The sequence below is a fragment of the Prionailurus bengalensis genome, chromosome A1 (assembly GCF_016509475.1).
Source record: "Prionailurus bengalensis isolate Pbe53 chromosome A1, Fcat_Pben_1.1_paternal_pri, whole genome shotgun sequence".
In the NCBI taxonomy this organism is placed as follows: domain Eukaryota; kingdom Metazoa; phylum Chordata; class Mammalia; order Carnivora; family Felidae; genus Prionailurus; species Prionailurus bengalensis.
The window spans coordinates 126,057,414-126,076,787 of record NC_057343.1 but is presented as its reverse complement, the minus strand read 5'-3'; the positions used below and the strand labels follow the sequence as shown (position 1 = coordinate 126,076,787).

The window sequence follows — 19,374 nt, the reverse complement described above, 5'->3', positions numbered from 1 at the left end:
CATAAACCTCTTATGCTAAGGCTGGCACCTATAATCTATTTTCAAATCAACGTCACCTAGTCTCACTGAGCTTGTTCTATTAATATAATGTCCATTTAAGAACGGTAAGCCAAGGGGCATCTGGGGGCCTCAGTCAGTTAAGCATCCAACTTTGGCTCAGGTCACAATCTCATGGTTCGTGAGTTTGAGCCCTGCATTGGGTGCTCTGCTCTCAGAGCCTTCTTCAGACCCTCTGTCCCCCTCTCTTTGCTCCTCCCCTACGCGAAAGCACACTCTTAAAAACAAAAGAAGGTAAGCCAAAAAAAAGGTTCTCTTTCATCCCAACTCACCAGCCCCATTATCTGTTCATTTTAGCATCCCAGAAAAAGGAAAAAGAGAAATGTAGTGGAGGTAGCTGGTCAAACTCCAGCTTACAACTGTTATTTCCACAAAAAGCATGATGTGTAGAATGCAATTCTTAAAGATTTGAAAGCACTGAACTCCATCTTTGTAATTAGTTCACAAGGACATGATTTACCATTAAAAGTACAACGATTACATTTCAGGAAACTGGTGAACCTGACTTCAAATATTAAATCAGATCAAGCTTAATTTATAGCTGAAGATAATGCCAAAAAATGAAGCAAAGACTCAAATAGCTAAATTTTAGTTCACAGAGAACTCAACCAGATGTTTCTTGTCATATACAACCAATTAGAATAGGATCTGCCTGTGTAATCTAACATGTACTTTTAAAACGATACACTATATGTTCCTTGGACTTCATGTTGAATAACATGGTGTTAAGGAGTGAAGAAAATTAATTAAGCAGTGAAGCTAAAATTTACACAACAGCTACTGTGTGCCTAGGATTTACATCAGGTGGTCTACATGATTTTTGTCCTCATAGTAACTCTTCAGGATATTAACATCTAAAAGCATTAGGTATCTGGATTAAAAAAATCACAGATCCTAAGGTGCAAAGTCAGTTTTCAAACCTAAGTGTGACTATTTCCACCATACTACTACCTGTCAATATGTTAGATTCACCATTTTTTTTAAAGCTTCCTAGTGACACCAATGTACAGAGAAGTTTGGGAATCATTACTCCTTGGGCTCTTATGCATACCAATAGGATACTATTGCATTGAATATGCCACAGAAGTGTCCTTCCAAAAGATCTTAGCATTCGACATGCTATAAACTTCAATCATTGTGCCAGATTGTTTCTACAAATACCAAGGGTAAGTGGAGCGAACCTACAGGCTAAATTAAACATCATCAAATGACTAACTGCACAATTTATGGCTCTTAACAAGGAAAACCCAATTACAAAACCTTTTAAAGTAGGTACTGACTTACACTTTTCCAAGCTCTTAACTAAAAACTTTTCAGGTCCACATGTCCCAAAGTGCCATATTTTATAACAATCGTATGTCTTTTGGATCATCATTTTTTTAAGTTCTAGCATGCAGTCCTTAAGCAACGAATTATCATCAAATAGCAAAATAGAATAAAGATTTGTTTGATATGCTCCACCCATCCCCTATGGCTAGGTGGCCACTATAACCTCCAGAAACAGAACTATTAAAGAGCCGTGAGGCGCCTGGGTGACTCAGTAGGTTAAGCGTCTGCCTTCAGCTCAGGTCATGATCTCACAGTTCATGAGTTCCAGCCCCACATAGGGCTCTCTGCTGTGTACACACAGCCTGGTTCAGATCCTCTGTCCCCCTCTCTCAAAAATAAACCTCAAAAAAAAAAAAAAAAAAAAAAAAAAAACCTTAAAAAAAAAGTAATATCCAGCTCTCAAATAGTGATATCCTATTATTTAAATAGCCCAAGCAATATAGCCTTAAGTTTATCATGTAATAAGCCAAAATAAAATTAAAATCTCATTAAAAAAAAAAAAAACTTCTAAAGGGTGTGTCTTTCCTAATCCAGGTACCTAGATTCTAATAAGAGTACTTCTTAATCAAACATCTTTTATATAACTTGTGAGTAGATTACGGAGCAATGAGAATGTGGTATCAGGTTAATTATAGGTTTTGGGGGGGGGGTCAAAAACAAGTCATTTCTGACATGTTACTAAGTTTAAAATATGTTCATATAACCATATTTTAACAACAGTATATAATAAACACTAGTAAAAGGAACTTAAAAGTATTTGTATATAGGAATCAGGCCCTTCAAGACAGTGAATTTTAATAGTTAATACAAATCTGATGTTATCAAATCAATATTATTTTTAGGTTAACACTTCTACATTTATTTCAACTTCAATAGAAATATTTATGGAAATATAAATTATTCTAATCCTTATCTTAATATAAAGCAAATAAGATACAATTTTTGAAATGCTATTTTAAACCCATTACCATAAGATTTTTGTTCATTAATTACATTTCATACCAAAAAACAGGGGTAGCTGAGAGCAGGGAGGTAGTAGTAAGAGGGAAGGATTACAAAGGAGGGAACACCAAAAACCTTCTGGGGGTGACATATATTGTTCACTACCTTGATTGCAGTGATGGTTTCACAAGTCAAAGGTTATCCAATTATATGCTTTAAATGTGTTTATGTCAAGTTATACTTTAATAAAGTGGTTTGTAAAAAAATAACCTGCTACAGAGAAACTGAGTATGAAGCGGCCCAAAGTACTTTTTTTTCATACCTCCCTGGTCGATTTCAGAATTCAACAATTCCACATCAGATGTACAGTTGAACTAGTTTCTGTGCTGGTGAGCTCCATTTCAATTATGGTCCAAACTGTTTACTAGCTACCCATTATTCAGACAGCAAGTTAAAATTATGCTAAGCTTTAATGGTTCTATTGAAATACATGTGTATGGATCCACCAGCTCAGTAACCAAACTTGTTGCAGCTATCATTTAATAAGTAGAATAACCACATGACCGTATCTTACCATGCTTATAAAAGGTAAACTACTAAACACATTCTTTATCAATGTGTGAATGCACGATAAACATTACTTAACTACTGATAAATGAGAATTAAGGCCAAAAAAAAATTTTATCTGAATATAAAGCAGAAAATGCCCGAACATTTTTTAAGAAATCTTTCCTGAAAGCTATTCCGTGGACACAGGTAGACTTTAGTGTAAACCAAATTTCTCAGGTCCCTTCTAGCTTATGTTGTTACCAAATACATTTTCCATCTGATAGATTTCATTAATCTGTTAACCAAATGGTGCAATTCAAGAGTCCCAAATATTCAATATGTGATACTGACAGAGCTTTGTCAAAACATACTTCTAGTTCTTCTGTGGCCATAACACTACATTTAACTTTTGATGACTAGATTGCATTGTGGCACATTATATAGTAATTTAAAAGAGAACTTTAAGCTAGATCTAACACTTTGTTACCACTCTAACTCATCCTCTGGGTTTTGTGGGGTAAAACTGTGTTTTTTTGTTTTTTTTTTAATTTCCCCATCACTACCAGTCTCAGTGTGAACAAAAAATCTGGCTTCTGTTGAAAGCTGGGGGGGGTCTGGGCAGGATCCTGAGGTAGAAACAGCAAAAAACACTGCAGCCTTCTGAGGAAATACAATTTAAAACATGAAAAAACTCTGAGAATTAGCTTAACCTGACCTAAAACCTACATTTTTGCTGTGAGATTACACTCTTTACAATCAACATATATTTAAACATGGATGGAAATGGGATGAGGGAAGCTAAAAGCAAATGCAGGTAAACAAAACCAGAAAAATCAAAATACAAATATACAGAGCCAAATTACTCTTCCAGTCAGCAATGAAACAAATGATTCTAAAATTAATATGCAAGTGAAAAATAAAGTGACTGTTTAACATTCATCCATTTAATAAACTTGTTAAGCATTTGATAATAAAAAGGCTATTTTCCATTAACTTTCTTTTTCTAAACTAAGAAAGTAATCACTATCTTTAATAAAGAAAGTATAATTTTGTTTTAATAAGTAAATAAAGCACATTGTGTTTAGACACCAATACCTTGAACACTACAGAGAACGACAATCTTCTGAAAATCCAGTTTATTTTCCATGTGTGGACAGATCCAGTCAGTGTGATCAGTTTTTCTGCATGTGTAATAATTTATCAAAATAAGTTTTCCCACAAGACTCTTCCATCAAGTCTGAAAGTCCTGGTCTGACAACATACCCAAATAAAATTCTTGAAAATCGTCTCTTAAAATTTGGAAGAAAGTGTGTCAAGTCTTTCCTGTAAAGTTTACTGAACTACAAATGGCTAAAGAGCAATTTATGTTTTAAAAGGTGACTAGTACAACACTTGAGTTCAGGAAATTAATGTTTTAGTGCACTTTGCTCCAGTTTTAGCCAACATGCTACATTGTCCTTTGGGGGTGGGGGTGGGGGGGCACAAAGTGGACTTGAGGATTTCCATTGTACGAAAAGATATGACTCTGCAAGCAAACAGTGTAAGCTGCCTTTTTTCTTAAGACCTGGACATTTTAAGACAGAAGCTTTGCAAAACATTACACAATTTTTTATTATTAAATGAGAAAATCTCATTTGTTACATCGTCACATTGCTAGTCAGAGAAATGCTGCAGTGATGAAGATAGTCAATGTTGGATCAACCAAAGTCCTCATTTCTACAACATTCATTTACAAAGAAATAATGTTCAACACAGCCCAACACAACATTCTTGGTTTTCTTCATAGTGAAGTCCCTCAAAAAAATCATCTTCTAATGGGGTATTTTACTACATAAATTATAGTTCTTCATTTTTACAATTCACCCCAAACTGCATGAGAGATGTATCACACTAAAATTTCTAAAGCTGTTAGGAAATCCTTCACACATCGTCATCATCTGATGTGTCACTGCTACTTGTCTCTGTGTCATCATTCTCAATAGTGGGTTTGAAAGTGCTGTTTTTTCCAGGGTCCAAACTTGAAGTCACAGATCAGGCCATTTTTCAAAATACCATTTTTCCTCAGACCATTCTTCTGTAACTAAAAGATCAAAAATAAGTAAATTAAATAAACAATCTATCCTCCAGGGGTAACTTCTAAATTAAAAATACTGTAATAATTCAAAGTAAACATGAATATATTAATAAAATTGTATTCTACCCTGAAAATCCCAGATGGTATCATTTTTGAAAAACTAGTTAAATATAGGTAATTGATTCAACTGCACTAAAAAATATTTCCCAGGAATAAACCTTTACCTTTGAGAGAACCACAATTAACATCTATCAAACCAAAAAATAAGTAAAATTAGTGTGTATTAGCATAGTAGAAAGAACATGGATTGTAGATACAGACAGGGTGAGTGCCACTATCACTTGTTAAGGTACTAATAAGCATTCCCAAATTTTCATTTCCTTAAGTGAAAGCTGTAATAAATACCTTCAGATGTTAACCAGAAAATAATCAGCAGCCATTAAAGCTTTAGCTGTTTTTATTATTCTGACCAAACTAGGCTATTAACACACCCTATAAACTGCTTTATTCACACTTTGCAGAATTAGAAGAATACTAACTATTCCAGTACTAAGTATTCAAGTTAAGGTGCACAAAATAACAAAATCAAATAGAACCCTTTGCTTAACCGAAGACATTCTGATACTGGGGGGAAAAAACTAGTCTTTTCTTTCTGAAAATGAGAAATCAGAAATAAAAGGGTTAGTATGGTAATAAATAAGAACAGGGTCCAAAGATCACATATGGGGGGGGGGGGATCCAAATTGGAAGCAATTAAAAGACACAAAATTAATAGTGCTAACATATACTCTATTAACTCTGGTCTTTTGAATTTCTTTAATGGAAAAAGAGACTCTGGAAATTTACACCAAAATCCCTAAATACAACCTTCTATAAGACCAAATCCAGCTACATAATATTATTGGAAACTGTCTTTAAGTTTGACACTCTAGAGGGCTTCTTTTTTTTAATTGTATTAGGTTAGGGTCCAAATGACAAGGGCTGCTTACATCATAGCTACTTTTGTTACCGGCCCGACAAACAAGAGTTAACAAGTCTAGAGTCTTAGCCCTCAATTTTCCTTTTACCCTATTTAATTCTCTATTTTCCATAGCAGATTTTCTTTCCCACCTAAATTCTACAGTTTGAACTTATCTTAAAATTACCTTCCCCTTAACTTTGAACAAATAACCTCCTACCATCTTTACTGAGAAAAGTCAAGGCCTGTGTATGTATCCTCTGGTATTCTCAGCCACTGTGATGATTACAAATTTACAAATACACTCTGTCCCTTTTTTAAAGGTACACCTTTCCCATCCCCCAAAGTTCTATCCTTGCTTTTCACATAGTTATCATCAACGCTGCCTAATCTTACCACACCTTGCAATCAGCTGCAGAATATTGATGATAAAAAAAACAAAAATACATGTATTTTCTCTAAATGTCTGCACTGGCCCCAAGAACATCTTAGTGTGTTCTTTTTAAAAATCTCCTTTATTTCTGTTGATAATCAAACAATAGTCGGCTCATAGGTTGAAATTTCAAATCCTGCTGATTCTATTTCAGATCTTAGTCTCATCAAGACTATTTCTTACTATCATTCCTCTACTTTAGGCCCTCATTTATCCCTCCTCTAATAACTACAATATATTCCCAACTGATCTTCCTGATTCTAGTTTTCCAAGGTACACTTCACACTACACCTGTACTTCCTCATGTACAAATGACTGTTTCACATCCCTAAAAAACCTTCAGAACTTTCTAATCATAGAACACAATCTATACTTCTGGCATGGCATACAAGCACCTTTATAACAGGACCCCAATGTATTTTCCAACCTTGTATCTTGATTAAACTCCCAGAATACGATATCAGCCAGATTTGGGCTCAACTTCCAACTCTACTACTAATAAACTGTTACCACCGAGAGAAAATTACACAACCTCTGTGCACCTTAGTTTCATCATCTATACAGAACTACTATCAGTGCCTACTTCATACAAATGCTACAAAAATACACTTAGCACAATAGCTAGAAGGCATTAAAAGTTCATATAATTTTGGGGCGCCTAGGTGGCTCAGGCAGTTAAGTATCCAACTTCAGCTCAGGTCATGATCTCACAGTTCGTGGTTGAAGCCCCGCATCAGGCTCTGTGCTGACAGCTCAGAGCCTGGAGCCTGCTTCAAATTCTGTGTCTCTCTCTCTGCCCCTTCCCTGCTCATGCTCTGTCTCTGTCTCAAAAATTTAAAAAAAAAAAATTTTTTTTTTTAATTTTAAAAAGTTCATATAATTTTACTTAAATTAGAAGGCCATGTAACTTATCATTCAAATAAGAGCACTTTTGAGAATGAAAGTGAGCACTTGCTATTACTAACTACAGCAGAATAACAAACTGGGATTCCCTAGAATAAACCAGGACTTAACACTTACCCTATTACTGTTACCATAATCTTTCATTAATAACTTTTCTGCCCCATGCTCCAAGAACTGTGAATCCCAACATACATTCTATTCTTTTTGCCTTTGTTCACGCCTTGCAGAAGGAATGTCATTCCCTCATCTTACCTGTCAAAGGCCAATTCAAATCCAACTCCTCAGATACTCTCTCCCAAAATACAACTGGAATTAATGCCTAGATTAATCCTAGGAATAGAAGTTCTATGTGGGCAATAATCTTGTGGTTTTTCATTCTAGGTCAGGGCCTTGCATGCAGTAAGCACTCAAGAAACATCTGATGGATTTACATGACACGTATGCACGCATGCTGGCTCTCCCTCTCTCTCTTGCCCTCACCTTAAATATTTTGAAAACTATCACATTCTGCTTTATGTGGGAACACTTCTTACCCTCATTTAATTGTCACTCTATGAAGAAGCTCATCTATGTAAAGTCCATAACATCTCGGGCATAGGGATTATTTGGTGTTTGTGAAATTTAAAAACAGGAGCTTGAAATCAGATGCTCCTATGTTATCAAATAAAATATAAATCCTTTTATTAACAGTATCAAGCCCTAATGATTTTTCAGGCATCTACACGTCAAATGAGAAGTAATCGTTAATATCGTATTAACAGACGTATCCACGTCCTTATCATCAGTTCAGAAAAATTTATATTTACATGCCACTGCTCTCCAACATAGAGTATGCACAAAATTCTTATGTCATATTTTATTACCACATTTTTAGTAAGATTTTCTCTACCTGCCCCAGTTATGACAATGTTTAAAGCCAACTATCTCAGTCAGACAGTATTTGTATTCTTTGAAACTACTACCTTGTACTTATCACAAGGTTACAGCACCTGGTAGATTTCTCTTGATGGCCTTTTCCTAGTTCAGAACAAATTGTTTAGAGAGATTCACAAACTGGTAAATCAATACAATGGACTAGTAACTCACCAAACATGGGTGAGTTTCAAAAGCATGAAAGTGGCCAAATCTAAGACTATATAATTAATGCTTGGTTCAATTACTAAAAACATTCTAGAAGCAAGCTATGGTGACATAAAACCAATCAACGTCCGCCAGGGACTGGAAATGGAAGTAAAAGAACTGAATGCAAAAAGAGATGATGGTTTACACAACTATATACACCTGTAAAAACTCAGCCAACCATACACTTAAAGTCAAACTTCTATATGTAAAATATATAGTACAATAAACTTGACCCAAAACCCTTCACAACTATCACCCATCATTAACTTCACAACGATGTTGTGAACAACACATGGCTCAGTAAGAACTTCTGAATAAAAAATTTAAATTCTGAAGAAATATAAAAATGGAAAATAAGTAAAATTATCTGTTCACAGATGACATGACCTTTTATGGGGAACACCCTCAAGATTCCACACAAAAACTGTGAACAAAAATAGCAAAGCTGTATACTGATCCATACACAAAAGTCAGTTGTGTTTCTGTAACAATAAATAATCTGAAAAGGAAATTAACAATTCTATTTACCATAGTATTAAAAAGATAATACTTAGGAATAAGTGTAAAGAATAAACTTAACCCAAGAAAGCAAAAAATTTCCACAAGACAAATATAAATCATTGCTGAAAAATTTTTAAAAAGACCAATAAATGTAAGGGCATCCTATACTCCTGGGTTAGAAGACTATTACTAAGATGTGAATAGTACATCCAAAGCCATCTACAGGTTCAATGCAATCCCTAGCAAAATCCCAAAGGTATTTTCTGCAGAAACAGTAAAACTCATCCAAAATTCATATGGAATCTCAAGGGATTCCAAATCACCAAAACAATCTTTAAAAACAACAAAGTTGGAGGTTTCATGCTTTCTGATTTCTAAACTTACTACAGACTTGCAATCATCAAAACAACGTGGTACTGGCATAAAAACAAAGGCCAATGGGGCACCTGGGTGGCTCAGTTGGTTAAGCGTCTGACTTCGGCTCAGATCATGATCTCACAGTTTGTGGGTTCAAGCCCCGCATCAGGCTCTGTGCTGACAGCTCGGAACCTGGAGCCTGCTTCAGATTCTGTGTCTCCCTCTCCTCTGGCCCTTCCCCTCTTGAGCGCGCTCTCGCTCGCGCTCTCTCTCTCTCTCTCTCTCAAAAATAAACATTAAAAATTTTTTTTTAAAACAAAAACCAATGGAACAGAAAGCCCAGATACAGTCGATATACAGTCGATCCTTGAACAATGCAGGAGGGGTTAGGAGCAACAACTCCCCTCCTAACACAGCTGAGAATCCATGTATGACTTTTGACTCCCCATACTTAATTACTAATAGCCTATTGTTGACTGGAAGCCTTACAGATAACAAAAAGTCAATTAACATATTTTGTATGGTATATATTAGACATAGTACTCTTATAATAAAGCTAAAGAAAACATTAAGATAATCGTAACAGAAAATACATGTATATTACTGTGAAGAATGTGCATATAAAATGGGACACAGGCAGTTGAAACCTGTGTTGTTCAAGAGACAATGCATACTCAAATGATTTTTGACAAAGTTTTGAGATACCCACATGCAAAAGAATTAAGGTAGTCCTTGCAACACAAACAAAAAACTAACTAAATGGATCCAAGATCTAAATGTAAGAACCAAAACTACAAAACAATAAGAAGAAAACACTCATGACATTAGGTTTGGCAATAATTTCTGGAATATGACAATAACAGTACAGGAAACTAATGGAAAACAAGAGATAAACTGGACTACATCAAATTTAAAGCTTCTCTGCATCAAAGAATACAATCCAAAGAGTAAAAAAGGCAAACTACAGAGTATGAGAAAATTATTTGTAAATCATAGAAGACTGAAAATCCACAACACATACAGAAATGCCACAACTCAGCAACAACCTGATTTAAAAATGGGCAAAGTACTTGAATAAACATTTCTCCCAAGAGGATACACAAATGACCAGTAAGTACATGAAGAGTCAACATCAACTAACCAATACAGAAGTGCAAATCAAAACCACAAAGAGATACCCACTTAACAACCATTAGGATAGCTACTAACCATAAACAAACAAACAAATTCTTGAGCACCAATGGTGGGAATGTAAAATGGTATAGCTACAGTGGAAAAATAGTATGGTAGTTCCTCAAGTAAAACACAGATGACCATATGATCAAGCAATTCCATCAAACATTTCCTAATACTCTTTCAAAAAGGAAACTATGGAGACAAAAAAAAAAAAAAACCAGGATGTGTTAGAGCATTAAATATTCTTATGTAAAGAAAAGGTAAAATGTGAAGCCATCTGGGAAGCTACTGATGTTTTCTATTTTTTATCCCTATACTACTTTTAAAAAAAAGTCTGGAACATGACAAATCATAGACATATTATTTACACTAATTCCCAAGCACTGCAGACCTGTTTAAAACAAAGGCAATTCCGGGGTGCCTGGGGAGCCTCTGTCTCTTGGTTTTGGCTCAGGTCATGATCTCGCAGTCTGTGACTGAGTCTCACAAAGAGCTCCACACTGTCAGTGCAGTCTGACCTATGCTGTGATGGCTAATAAATTCCTAAGTAGGAAATTCCTTAAAAAATGCTTAATGTAATATGTTGTTCTCATTAAGAAAAGGCAATTTAAAATGAACCTGTATGATTCAGGTCCTCTTACCTGTTCACTAATAACTTGGAATTCTCTCATTTCATCCTCAGTTAAGGGAGCACACGTTTCATCATTTTCACTGTCTTCTTGCCAGCCCATCTCCTTTAATAATCTGAAAAGAGGACAGGAAATAAGTAAATGAGAGCTTCTCCCAAGTAAGATAATTCCACTTATGTGCAAGAAAACACCATCCAGATCCATTACACACAGTCCTCAAAATACATAAAGAGACTTTTTACTCTGTTTTTGAATCTTTCTGAAAATGAACCAGTAAGGTTAAACCCCAATAAGCTTCAGAATAAATTGCACAATTGCTTTACCTTATTGTCAGAGGTTCTCTAGGCTGGAAATTTGCAAAAGGGTCTCTAGACACTGAAAAAATTTTGCTAAATTCTTACACTAAAAGTAAAAGCAATACTCCTCATTTTCCTTAACACCACAACAATCCATCACATTCTTAGCTACTAAGTTTTTTACTTTGAAAACAAAAGACTGAGTTATGTAACCCCCTACTTTGCATTTTATACTGTATTTTTCTGTTGATACCACCTGTAATCAACCTTAACACATAATTCAATTTGAAACTGGCATTATGCTCTACAATAACAGAAAGACAACTTTTTTAAACACTCTTAACTAGGATCCAAATAAGTAAAATCATAAGGTTATTCTCTTTTCCTTCCATGTTTTAAAGAAAATACCTCCATCTTAGGCAAAGAGAATCCCAAAGGGGAGAGAGGGGGAACCAACCACTTTCTCCACTCAGGTAAACACCACCACCATAGTCATAGCTGATGCATCTGACTCAACAATTTCAAAGTTTCAGCCTCTTATATATATATATATATAGCATGTATTGGTCTGTTAATAATTTGTTTTCTAATAATTATGTCTCTTAAATATTTGTTACTCTATCTATGACTACCCATCTTTCAACTTGAGCCTGCCACAAGAGTCCTGTACCTTTTCAAATAATCTCAGAATATCAATGTTCAGAGAATCTGAATAAAATTTAACACTACACTCATATTCTACATGTAAAAAGATCAAGATCACTGAAGTAAAATAATTTGCCTACCTGACAGCAAAGAAGGAAACAGAATTCTGGTTTCCAGCTTCCCAAGTTAGTATATATTGTACCAAACCCTCTAGACCAAAATGTCATAATCATTGTTAATTACTATCCTTTTAATCACTTAACACTTCTTTTCCAACACAGTCTTCACTCTTTAACCTAGATGGCTTCCCTGTGGAATGGTATTTTCATTCCCAATGCCATCCAGCCCAGAGTCTACATATTTAGATTGGTAAAGCAATCTAACTACTTTTGCTAGATACTCACTTGTTTCACTATTAAAAACTGCATGTTGGGGCGCCTGGGTGGCGCAGTCGGTTAAGCGTCCGACTTCAGCCAGGTCACGATCTCGCGGTCTGCGAGTTCGAGCCCCGCGTCAGGCTCTGGGCGGATGGCTCAGAGCCTGGAGCCTGTTTCCGATTCTGTGTCTCCCTCTCTCTCTGCCCCTCCCCCACTCATGCTCTGTCTCTCTCTGTCCCAAAAATAAATAAACGTTGAAAAAAAAAAAAATTTAAAAACTGCATGTTAACCAAACAATAATGCAAACAAAACAAGTTATTTCAAATTGTATAAAAGACAAGTATTCCTAAATGTCCATTCTCACATCTTTCCGCTTCCAGAGGGTGTAACTGTTAACTGTTCCTGAAATAGCTTTCAAAACAAATAATTTTCCCCACAGTTAGGAATATACTGTGACTGTTATTTGTACCTTTACTTCTCATTAGCGTTTCTCCTTGTGCTCTTTCAAACTACTACCAAATCACCCTTACACCACTTTCACAATAACTACATACTAAGTGTTTCTAATGGCTTTCCACTTCCTCAAGAACAAACTCCTTAACTTTAACACCATGACCACAAATTCAAATTCCTTACATTAGAAAAAGCATAGGTTCAGAAGCAGAAGACTTGGGCCACAAACAGGTAAAGAACAAAGGTAAATTCCTTCACTTCCCTGAGCTATTTCTTCATCTGAAGCAATGACAGTGCTTGACTAATCTGGAAGGCCCTGCCTCTTCAACATCATCTCTAATTCCATTAAGGACTATACTCTCCTGTCAAGATACTCCACTCCTTGCTCCTAAAACAAATGAGGTTATGTATTGAACCCTAAACATCCCTTCACACCCTCTTCTTCCAAAATGACTATCCAGTTATCCACATTAATAAGATAATGTTTCACCTTTAAAGATTTAATTTAGCTCTGAATTACAACTTTCTGATTGGTACTCAAGCTATGAGATTTACCCCAAACTCCCCCTGAATTTCTCTGGCACTCATTTGTGCTAATTCATTTGATGCTTTTAACAACAATTACCCCCTCTAACATTCAAGCTATCTTCACTATCTGGATGATATATTGAAACTTGACAACTGGGGCACCTGGGTGGCTCAGTTGGTTGAGCATCCAACTCTTGGTTTTGTCTCAGGTCATGATCTCACAGTTTCTGAGTTCAAGCGCCACATGTAGCCCTGTTCTAACAGCACATACCCTGCTTGGGATTCTCTCTCTCCCTCTCCCTTTCCCCCATTCTCTCTCTCTCATAATAAATAAACTTAAAAAAGTAATTAAGAAACTTGACACCAAATTAAAAATACCGTATTTTTCCTATTTTACATTTTCTATAACTTTTCATTTTATATTTTAGTTTACACATGTGAGCAACACAGTCTTCATCCTTGTGATCTGTATCGCTGACACCTGGTTTGTTAAATTCAATTAATGTAAGTACTTAATATGCACACAACTTAAGAACCAAAGTTTACAGGAAATCTAAAGCCATGGAAAAGAAATACCACCTTTTCAAAGAAATAAAACCCCACATCTAGAAGAAGCCATTAACTTTGTTACCTAAAAAATGTATTAATATATTATCTGTGGAACACATACACAGCATATACTATATTAAGCAGAAAGAAAACTCAAGCTAAAGAATTCTGGCTTCCACTCAGGTCATGATCTCAAGGTTCAGGAGATCAATCCCTGGATTGGGCTCACTGCACCAAGCCCACATGGGATCCTCTGACCCTCACCCTCTCAAAAATGAATAAACATTTTAAAAAGTTAAAATGTTTCCAAAGTAGTAGTAGGTTTACTTCTTTTTACTGACTTGGAATTCTTTTTAGAACACACAACATTTCCACAAAATGATATTAGATCTTAAAAAAAAGACATATATATAATGAAATATTCATTTAAGTAGTCATCATTGATAATCTCCTTATGCAGCATGGGTTCCCACCCATCCCCGCTACAGCTTATTCCAATTTAGAATGTTCTCTTCTTGCTCTATTTAGCTTGGTTCCTAAACCCTATTCTCTCCATTTTCTCCTGTTAATCACCACCAGAGGACCAAACTGTATTGAGGTGTAGAACTTCAAATCTCTCTTCCCAGAGTCTTCATGAATCAAAGAAACCACCAAAATACTTCCTACACTAAATAGGTCTGCAAATGAAGAAATAATAATGAAGTGTTAAAATTAAAACACTCATTATAGGTATCGGGGTTATCAAGAATATTTTCAAACAAGTATGGCTCAATTTTCTTTTGCTACAAAATACTGAAGGCATATATAAAAACCAAAAGGCATTAAGTTTCAACTTTTTTTTTACCACAGTCTTAAGAGATTTTATAGGTAAATAATTTACCTTTATTTTATCGCCTATATTGTATCTCCCCTAAAAGAAAACTTATCTTTTACTATCATTAGAACGTCTGGTTTGTATACTTTCCTTTCTATGGACAAGACTTCTTTTCTATCAACTGAGTAGAAATATTTAAAGGACTACTGGTAAAAATGGAAAGTGGAAAAAACATCTTTGGGTACTAACAAAGCAGAGTCTAATTAGGTGTGCCCATGTGACCAATCAACTTCACTCCTAGTAATGTTTTATACACACTTATACAAATGTTTACGGATATAAATACAAGGATGATCGCACCAGCGCTACTTATAAAAGAGAAACAGAGAGAGGGATCCCTGATAGAGAAATTGTGTCACAAATTATACCTATACTACAGAACAGTAGCTTCAAAGGGGGTATATAAGATGATATACTAGAATAATGGGAAAAAATACTGGAATGTCTACTTATGCCTATCTTCTAAAAAAGGAATTAATGCTTACTATTATTTTCTGCATCACAGGACATTGCAGACATTACTTAGCCTAATCTCAGTCACAATCTATATAGTATGAGGTAAACGGGAATTCTACAACTGGGGTGTGAATAAAAAGCGTAGTTACTGATCCATTCATACTAAATGTACAGTAATAAAATATAGTTTGCCCAAACAAGGAAATTTATAGATATTACCTAGTTAAGTCAGCTCGAAATTCATCTAGCTAAATTAACTCTCATCAAAAGGGCATTTGTGGGGCGCCTGGGTGGCACAGTCGGTTAAGCGTCCGACTTCAGCCAGGTCACGATCTCGCGTCCGTGAGTTCGAGCCCCGCGTCGGGCTCTGGGGGGATGGCTTGGAGACTGGAGCCTGTTTCCGATTCTGTGTCTCCCTCTCTCTCTGCCCCTCCCCCGTTCATGCTCTGTCTCTCTCTGTCCCAAAAATAAATAAACGTTGAAAAAAAAAATTTTTTTTTAAAAAGGGGGCATTTGCATTTGATCATCAGCCAATTAAATTATTTTAAGGAAAAATGAAGTCCAAGTTAATATGGGATTATAAAAATCAAAACAAATGCCTGTATTCTAATATACAATAGTTACAGCTGCATCTAAAAAGAGCAGAACATACTTTGGTAAAAGGGAACCAAAATCATCAGGACAATAAATAATAATGAACTGGGCCAAAAAGACCAAAGACTTAAAGGAGTCTTTAATATAAATTTTTAAGTTATTCCACAGTAGGTATAGCCCACTTCCCCTTGTCTTAGAATTAAATGAAATTCTCTGAGAAATGGCATTAAACCAAACACAAAGTCAAGTTGATCACTAAGGCAATTAACAAGTATCACTTGACACTTAGCCTGGTCCCAGAAGGTGTTAAGAATTTTTAGTCAACAACAATTCAAGGACACCTGGGTGGCTTAGCTGGTTAGATGTCCGGCTCCTGACTTCTGCTCAAGTCATGATACCACAAATCTATCAGTTGGAGCCATTCAACTGATAGCCATTCAAACTATCTTGATGATATAATGAAACCTGACAACTGGGGCACCTGGGTGGCTCTTGGTTTTGTTTGGGTCAGGTCATGATCTGCAGGTTCCTGAGTTCGAGCCCCTCGTGGGACTTTCTGCTGACAGCACAGAGTCTGCTTGGGAATTTCTCACTCTCTCTCTCTGCCCCTTCTGGCCCAACTGTCTCTCCCCCTCAAAATAAAATAAACAAAATTTTTTAAATTTCATCTTACACAAAGCAGTTGCAGACTAATACATGATGATATAACTGCATATATTAGCATTTTCTTGCTTTAGAAGTTGTACTGGCAAACTGCATAAATATGTATGGAATCAAGCTTATAAAAATGAAAACTGTAGACTGAACAGTAATCTAAAATAATCCTAGTATCTATGGCAGAAGAGCTTAAGTTTTGGTGCCATAATTTCTCCCTTCATGGAGGAGTTAAATCAGTTGAAGTATATTTCTGTAACACAACTAAAGTCTTCTTTTAAAATTAAAACAAACAAAACAATCAAAAGCAATTAAGCAGAAGTCCACAAATCTTTCATTTACTAATGCTAAACCATGTGGTTTATTTCAAGACCACATGAAGGGTAAGGCATTTCTACAAAAAATACCTGTTCTTAACTATAGAGTTATGGGAAGGCCGGGAGAGTAAGGGGGGAGGCAGGACAAACATTCACTCACTCACTCACTCACTCACACACACACACACACACAAACTGGTAAAAGGGCTTCATCAAAAGTTTTTTATTTCAAACAGTACCACTGAGACAGTGAAAAGACAACTCACAATGGGAAAAGATACCTGGAAATTATGCCTGTGATTCAGGACTTATATTCAAAATATATAAAGAATGTTTACAATTAGACAAATACTTTAAACATGGACAAAGAATTTCAACAGAAGTTTCTTCAAAAGAGAAATACAAATGGCTAATAAGTACTTGAAAAGATGTTCATCACTGTCAGTTTTAAGGGAAATGCGTATTAAAGATACCTCTTATTATCCACATATTAAAGATACCACAAAAAGATAGCACTTCATTTCATTTCCATTACAATGGCTAAATTAGGGATACCTAGATGGCTCAGTTGGTTAAGTATCTGACTCTAGGGGCCAGCTCAGGTCATGATCTCACGGCTACCCACTTGTGCTCTCTCTCTCAAATAAATCTTAAAAAAAAAATTAGAAAAAAAAAGAATGGCTAAATTACAGGCAGATGGTAACAAATGTTGGTGAGAATACGGAGAAACTGGAACCTTCATATAATGCTGATGAGAATGTAAAACAGTACAGTCATTTTGGAAAATAGTTTGGCAGTCTCAAAATGTTAAACATATCAATTCCACTCCCAATATCTACCACCAAAAGGACTAAAAACATGTCAGTACAAACACTTGTACATGAATGTTCAGAGCAGCATCATCAATAAGTACAAACAACTCAATTCTCATTAAAATTAATGAACAAAATGTGATAGAACTACAGTGCACTGTGAATAAAGATAGTGACACATGCTACAATATGAATCTTGAAAGCATATGCTAACTTAAAGAAACCAGACATAAAACACCAAAGTATGATTTTACTTCTATAAAATATCCAGCAAAGGCAAATCTATAGATACAGAAAGGAGACTGGTGGTTACCTGGGACACAGAAAAAAGAGAGGAATAAATGCAAATGAGCACAGATTTCTCTTAGTGGAGATAAGATTGTGTTGACAGTTGCACAACTTTGAATATACCAAAAATCATACAATTGTACACTTAAAATGGGGGAAATTTGTGGTAAATAACTCAATGAAACTGTTAAAATAGATCACAACATTTCCATACTAATATCAAAATCCTGTAAAGAACACAAAGAAAAGAATAAAAATGAATACTAACCTGTGTTCTGCCTCAAGCGAACTTGAAAGAACATCAGTTTGTGGGAAGGTTGAAGACCGAATGATCTGCTGGGAGATTACTGAGGCATTGCCATTCTCTTGTGGAATTTCATTTTCATCGAAGTTTCTGTTTATATCCCTTTCTTGGTGAGTACTATTGCTGTTATGCAAATTAAATGAGTCGTCATCCTGGTTTGGGGGGGGGTTAAAAAACAAAGAATGAGATAGAGAATACAATTGCTAAAAATTTTAATAGACTCTTGTTACATTTCCAGACAATACATAAATGTTATAATCATTAAATTTAGGAGACATTCTCAGACCATGTAAACTTAAGCTGTGAAGGATACCCCAAAGCTTTCCAACTATTTCTTCATGACTATTCAACAAAGGCAAATCAAAAGGATGAAGATAGGCAATGTGGAAAACAGAAGAAAACATTTTTGCACAGGAACACCAGAATGAGCAAAAACTGCTTCAGAAAGGAAGTCATTCTTTATGCAAATAAACAAACTAGCGTTGCTTTCAAGAAGATGATTATTTTGATAAAGTTTATTCAAAGGTCTTAAATGATTATTTGTCTAAATAGTTCAATGACATGTTAATGTCAAACCAAGAGTTACTACAAGTTCAATTACCTTCTCTGAGCCAGCATGACTTTCATCTTCGTGTTCCTCTTCTACTCTATCCCTTTTCAATGCTTTCAAAAATTCACTCTTCTTATCAGTGCGCATACGTGTCAGTTTGGTTAGACGAGGTTGCTGATTAAGTTTGTCAACAGGTGAAGAGGAATTTGAGCGATTACACTACAAAAAAATTCAGAAATATTAATAAACATGTAGACAAAGCGTATCAATATAAAGTTCACAACTACCACAACTTCCTATTTCATCTTTATTCACAACACAAAACTGATTTTAAGTCTATTTTCTTGTATACCTGTATGTTTTATCTACCCCAGTGAATGAGCAGATTTTCTTTCTTTTTTTATAAATTTTTTTTTTTAACATTTATTCATTTTTGAGAGACAGGGAGACAGCATGAGCAGGGGAGCGGCAAAGAGAGAGGGAGACACAGAATCCGAAGCAGGCTCCAGGCCCTGAGTTGTTGGCAGAGCCCGATGTGAGGCCTGAACTCACGAACCGCGAGATCATGACCTGAGCTGAAGTGGGACACTCAACCGACTGGGCCCCCCAGGTGCCCCAAAAGACTTTTCTTTAAAAAAAAAACAAAA

The 19,374-nt window shown here is 35.6% G+C and overlaps 1 protein-coding gene across 1 annotated transcript in view; it reads right to left on the bottom strand.

Annotated features, from left to right (window-relative positions):
• Positions 1-3,998: 3,998 nt before the first annotated feature.
• GPBP1 (GC-rich promoter binding protein 1) overlaps positions 3,999-19,374 on the bottom strand; it is a 76,187-nt gene continuing 60,811 nt past the window's right edge. Inside the window, 5 exon segments of the mRNA XM_043590742.1 lie at positions 3,999-4,881; positions 4,883-4,957; positions 11,043-11,145; positions 18,142-18,329; positions 18,779-18,946. Coding sequence (XP_043446677.1) covers positions 4,798-4,881; positions 4,883-4,957; positions 11,043-11,145; positions 18,142-18,329; positions 18,779-18,946 — 618 coding nt within the window. The 3' untranslated portion in view covers positions 3,999-4,797.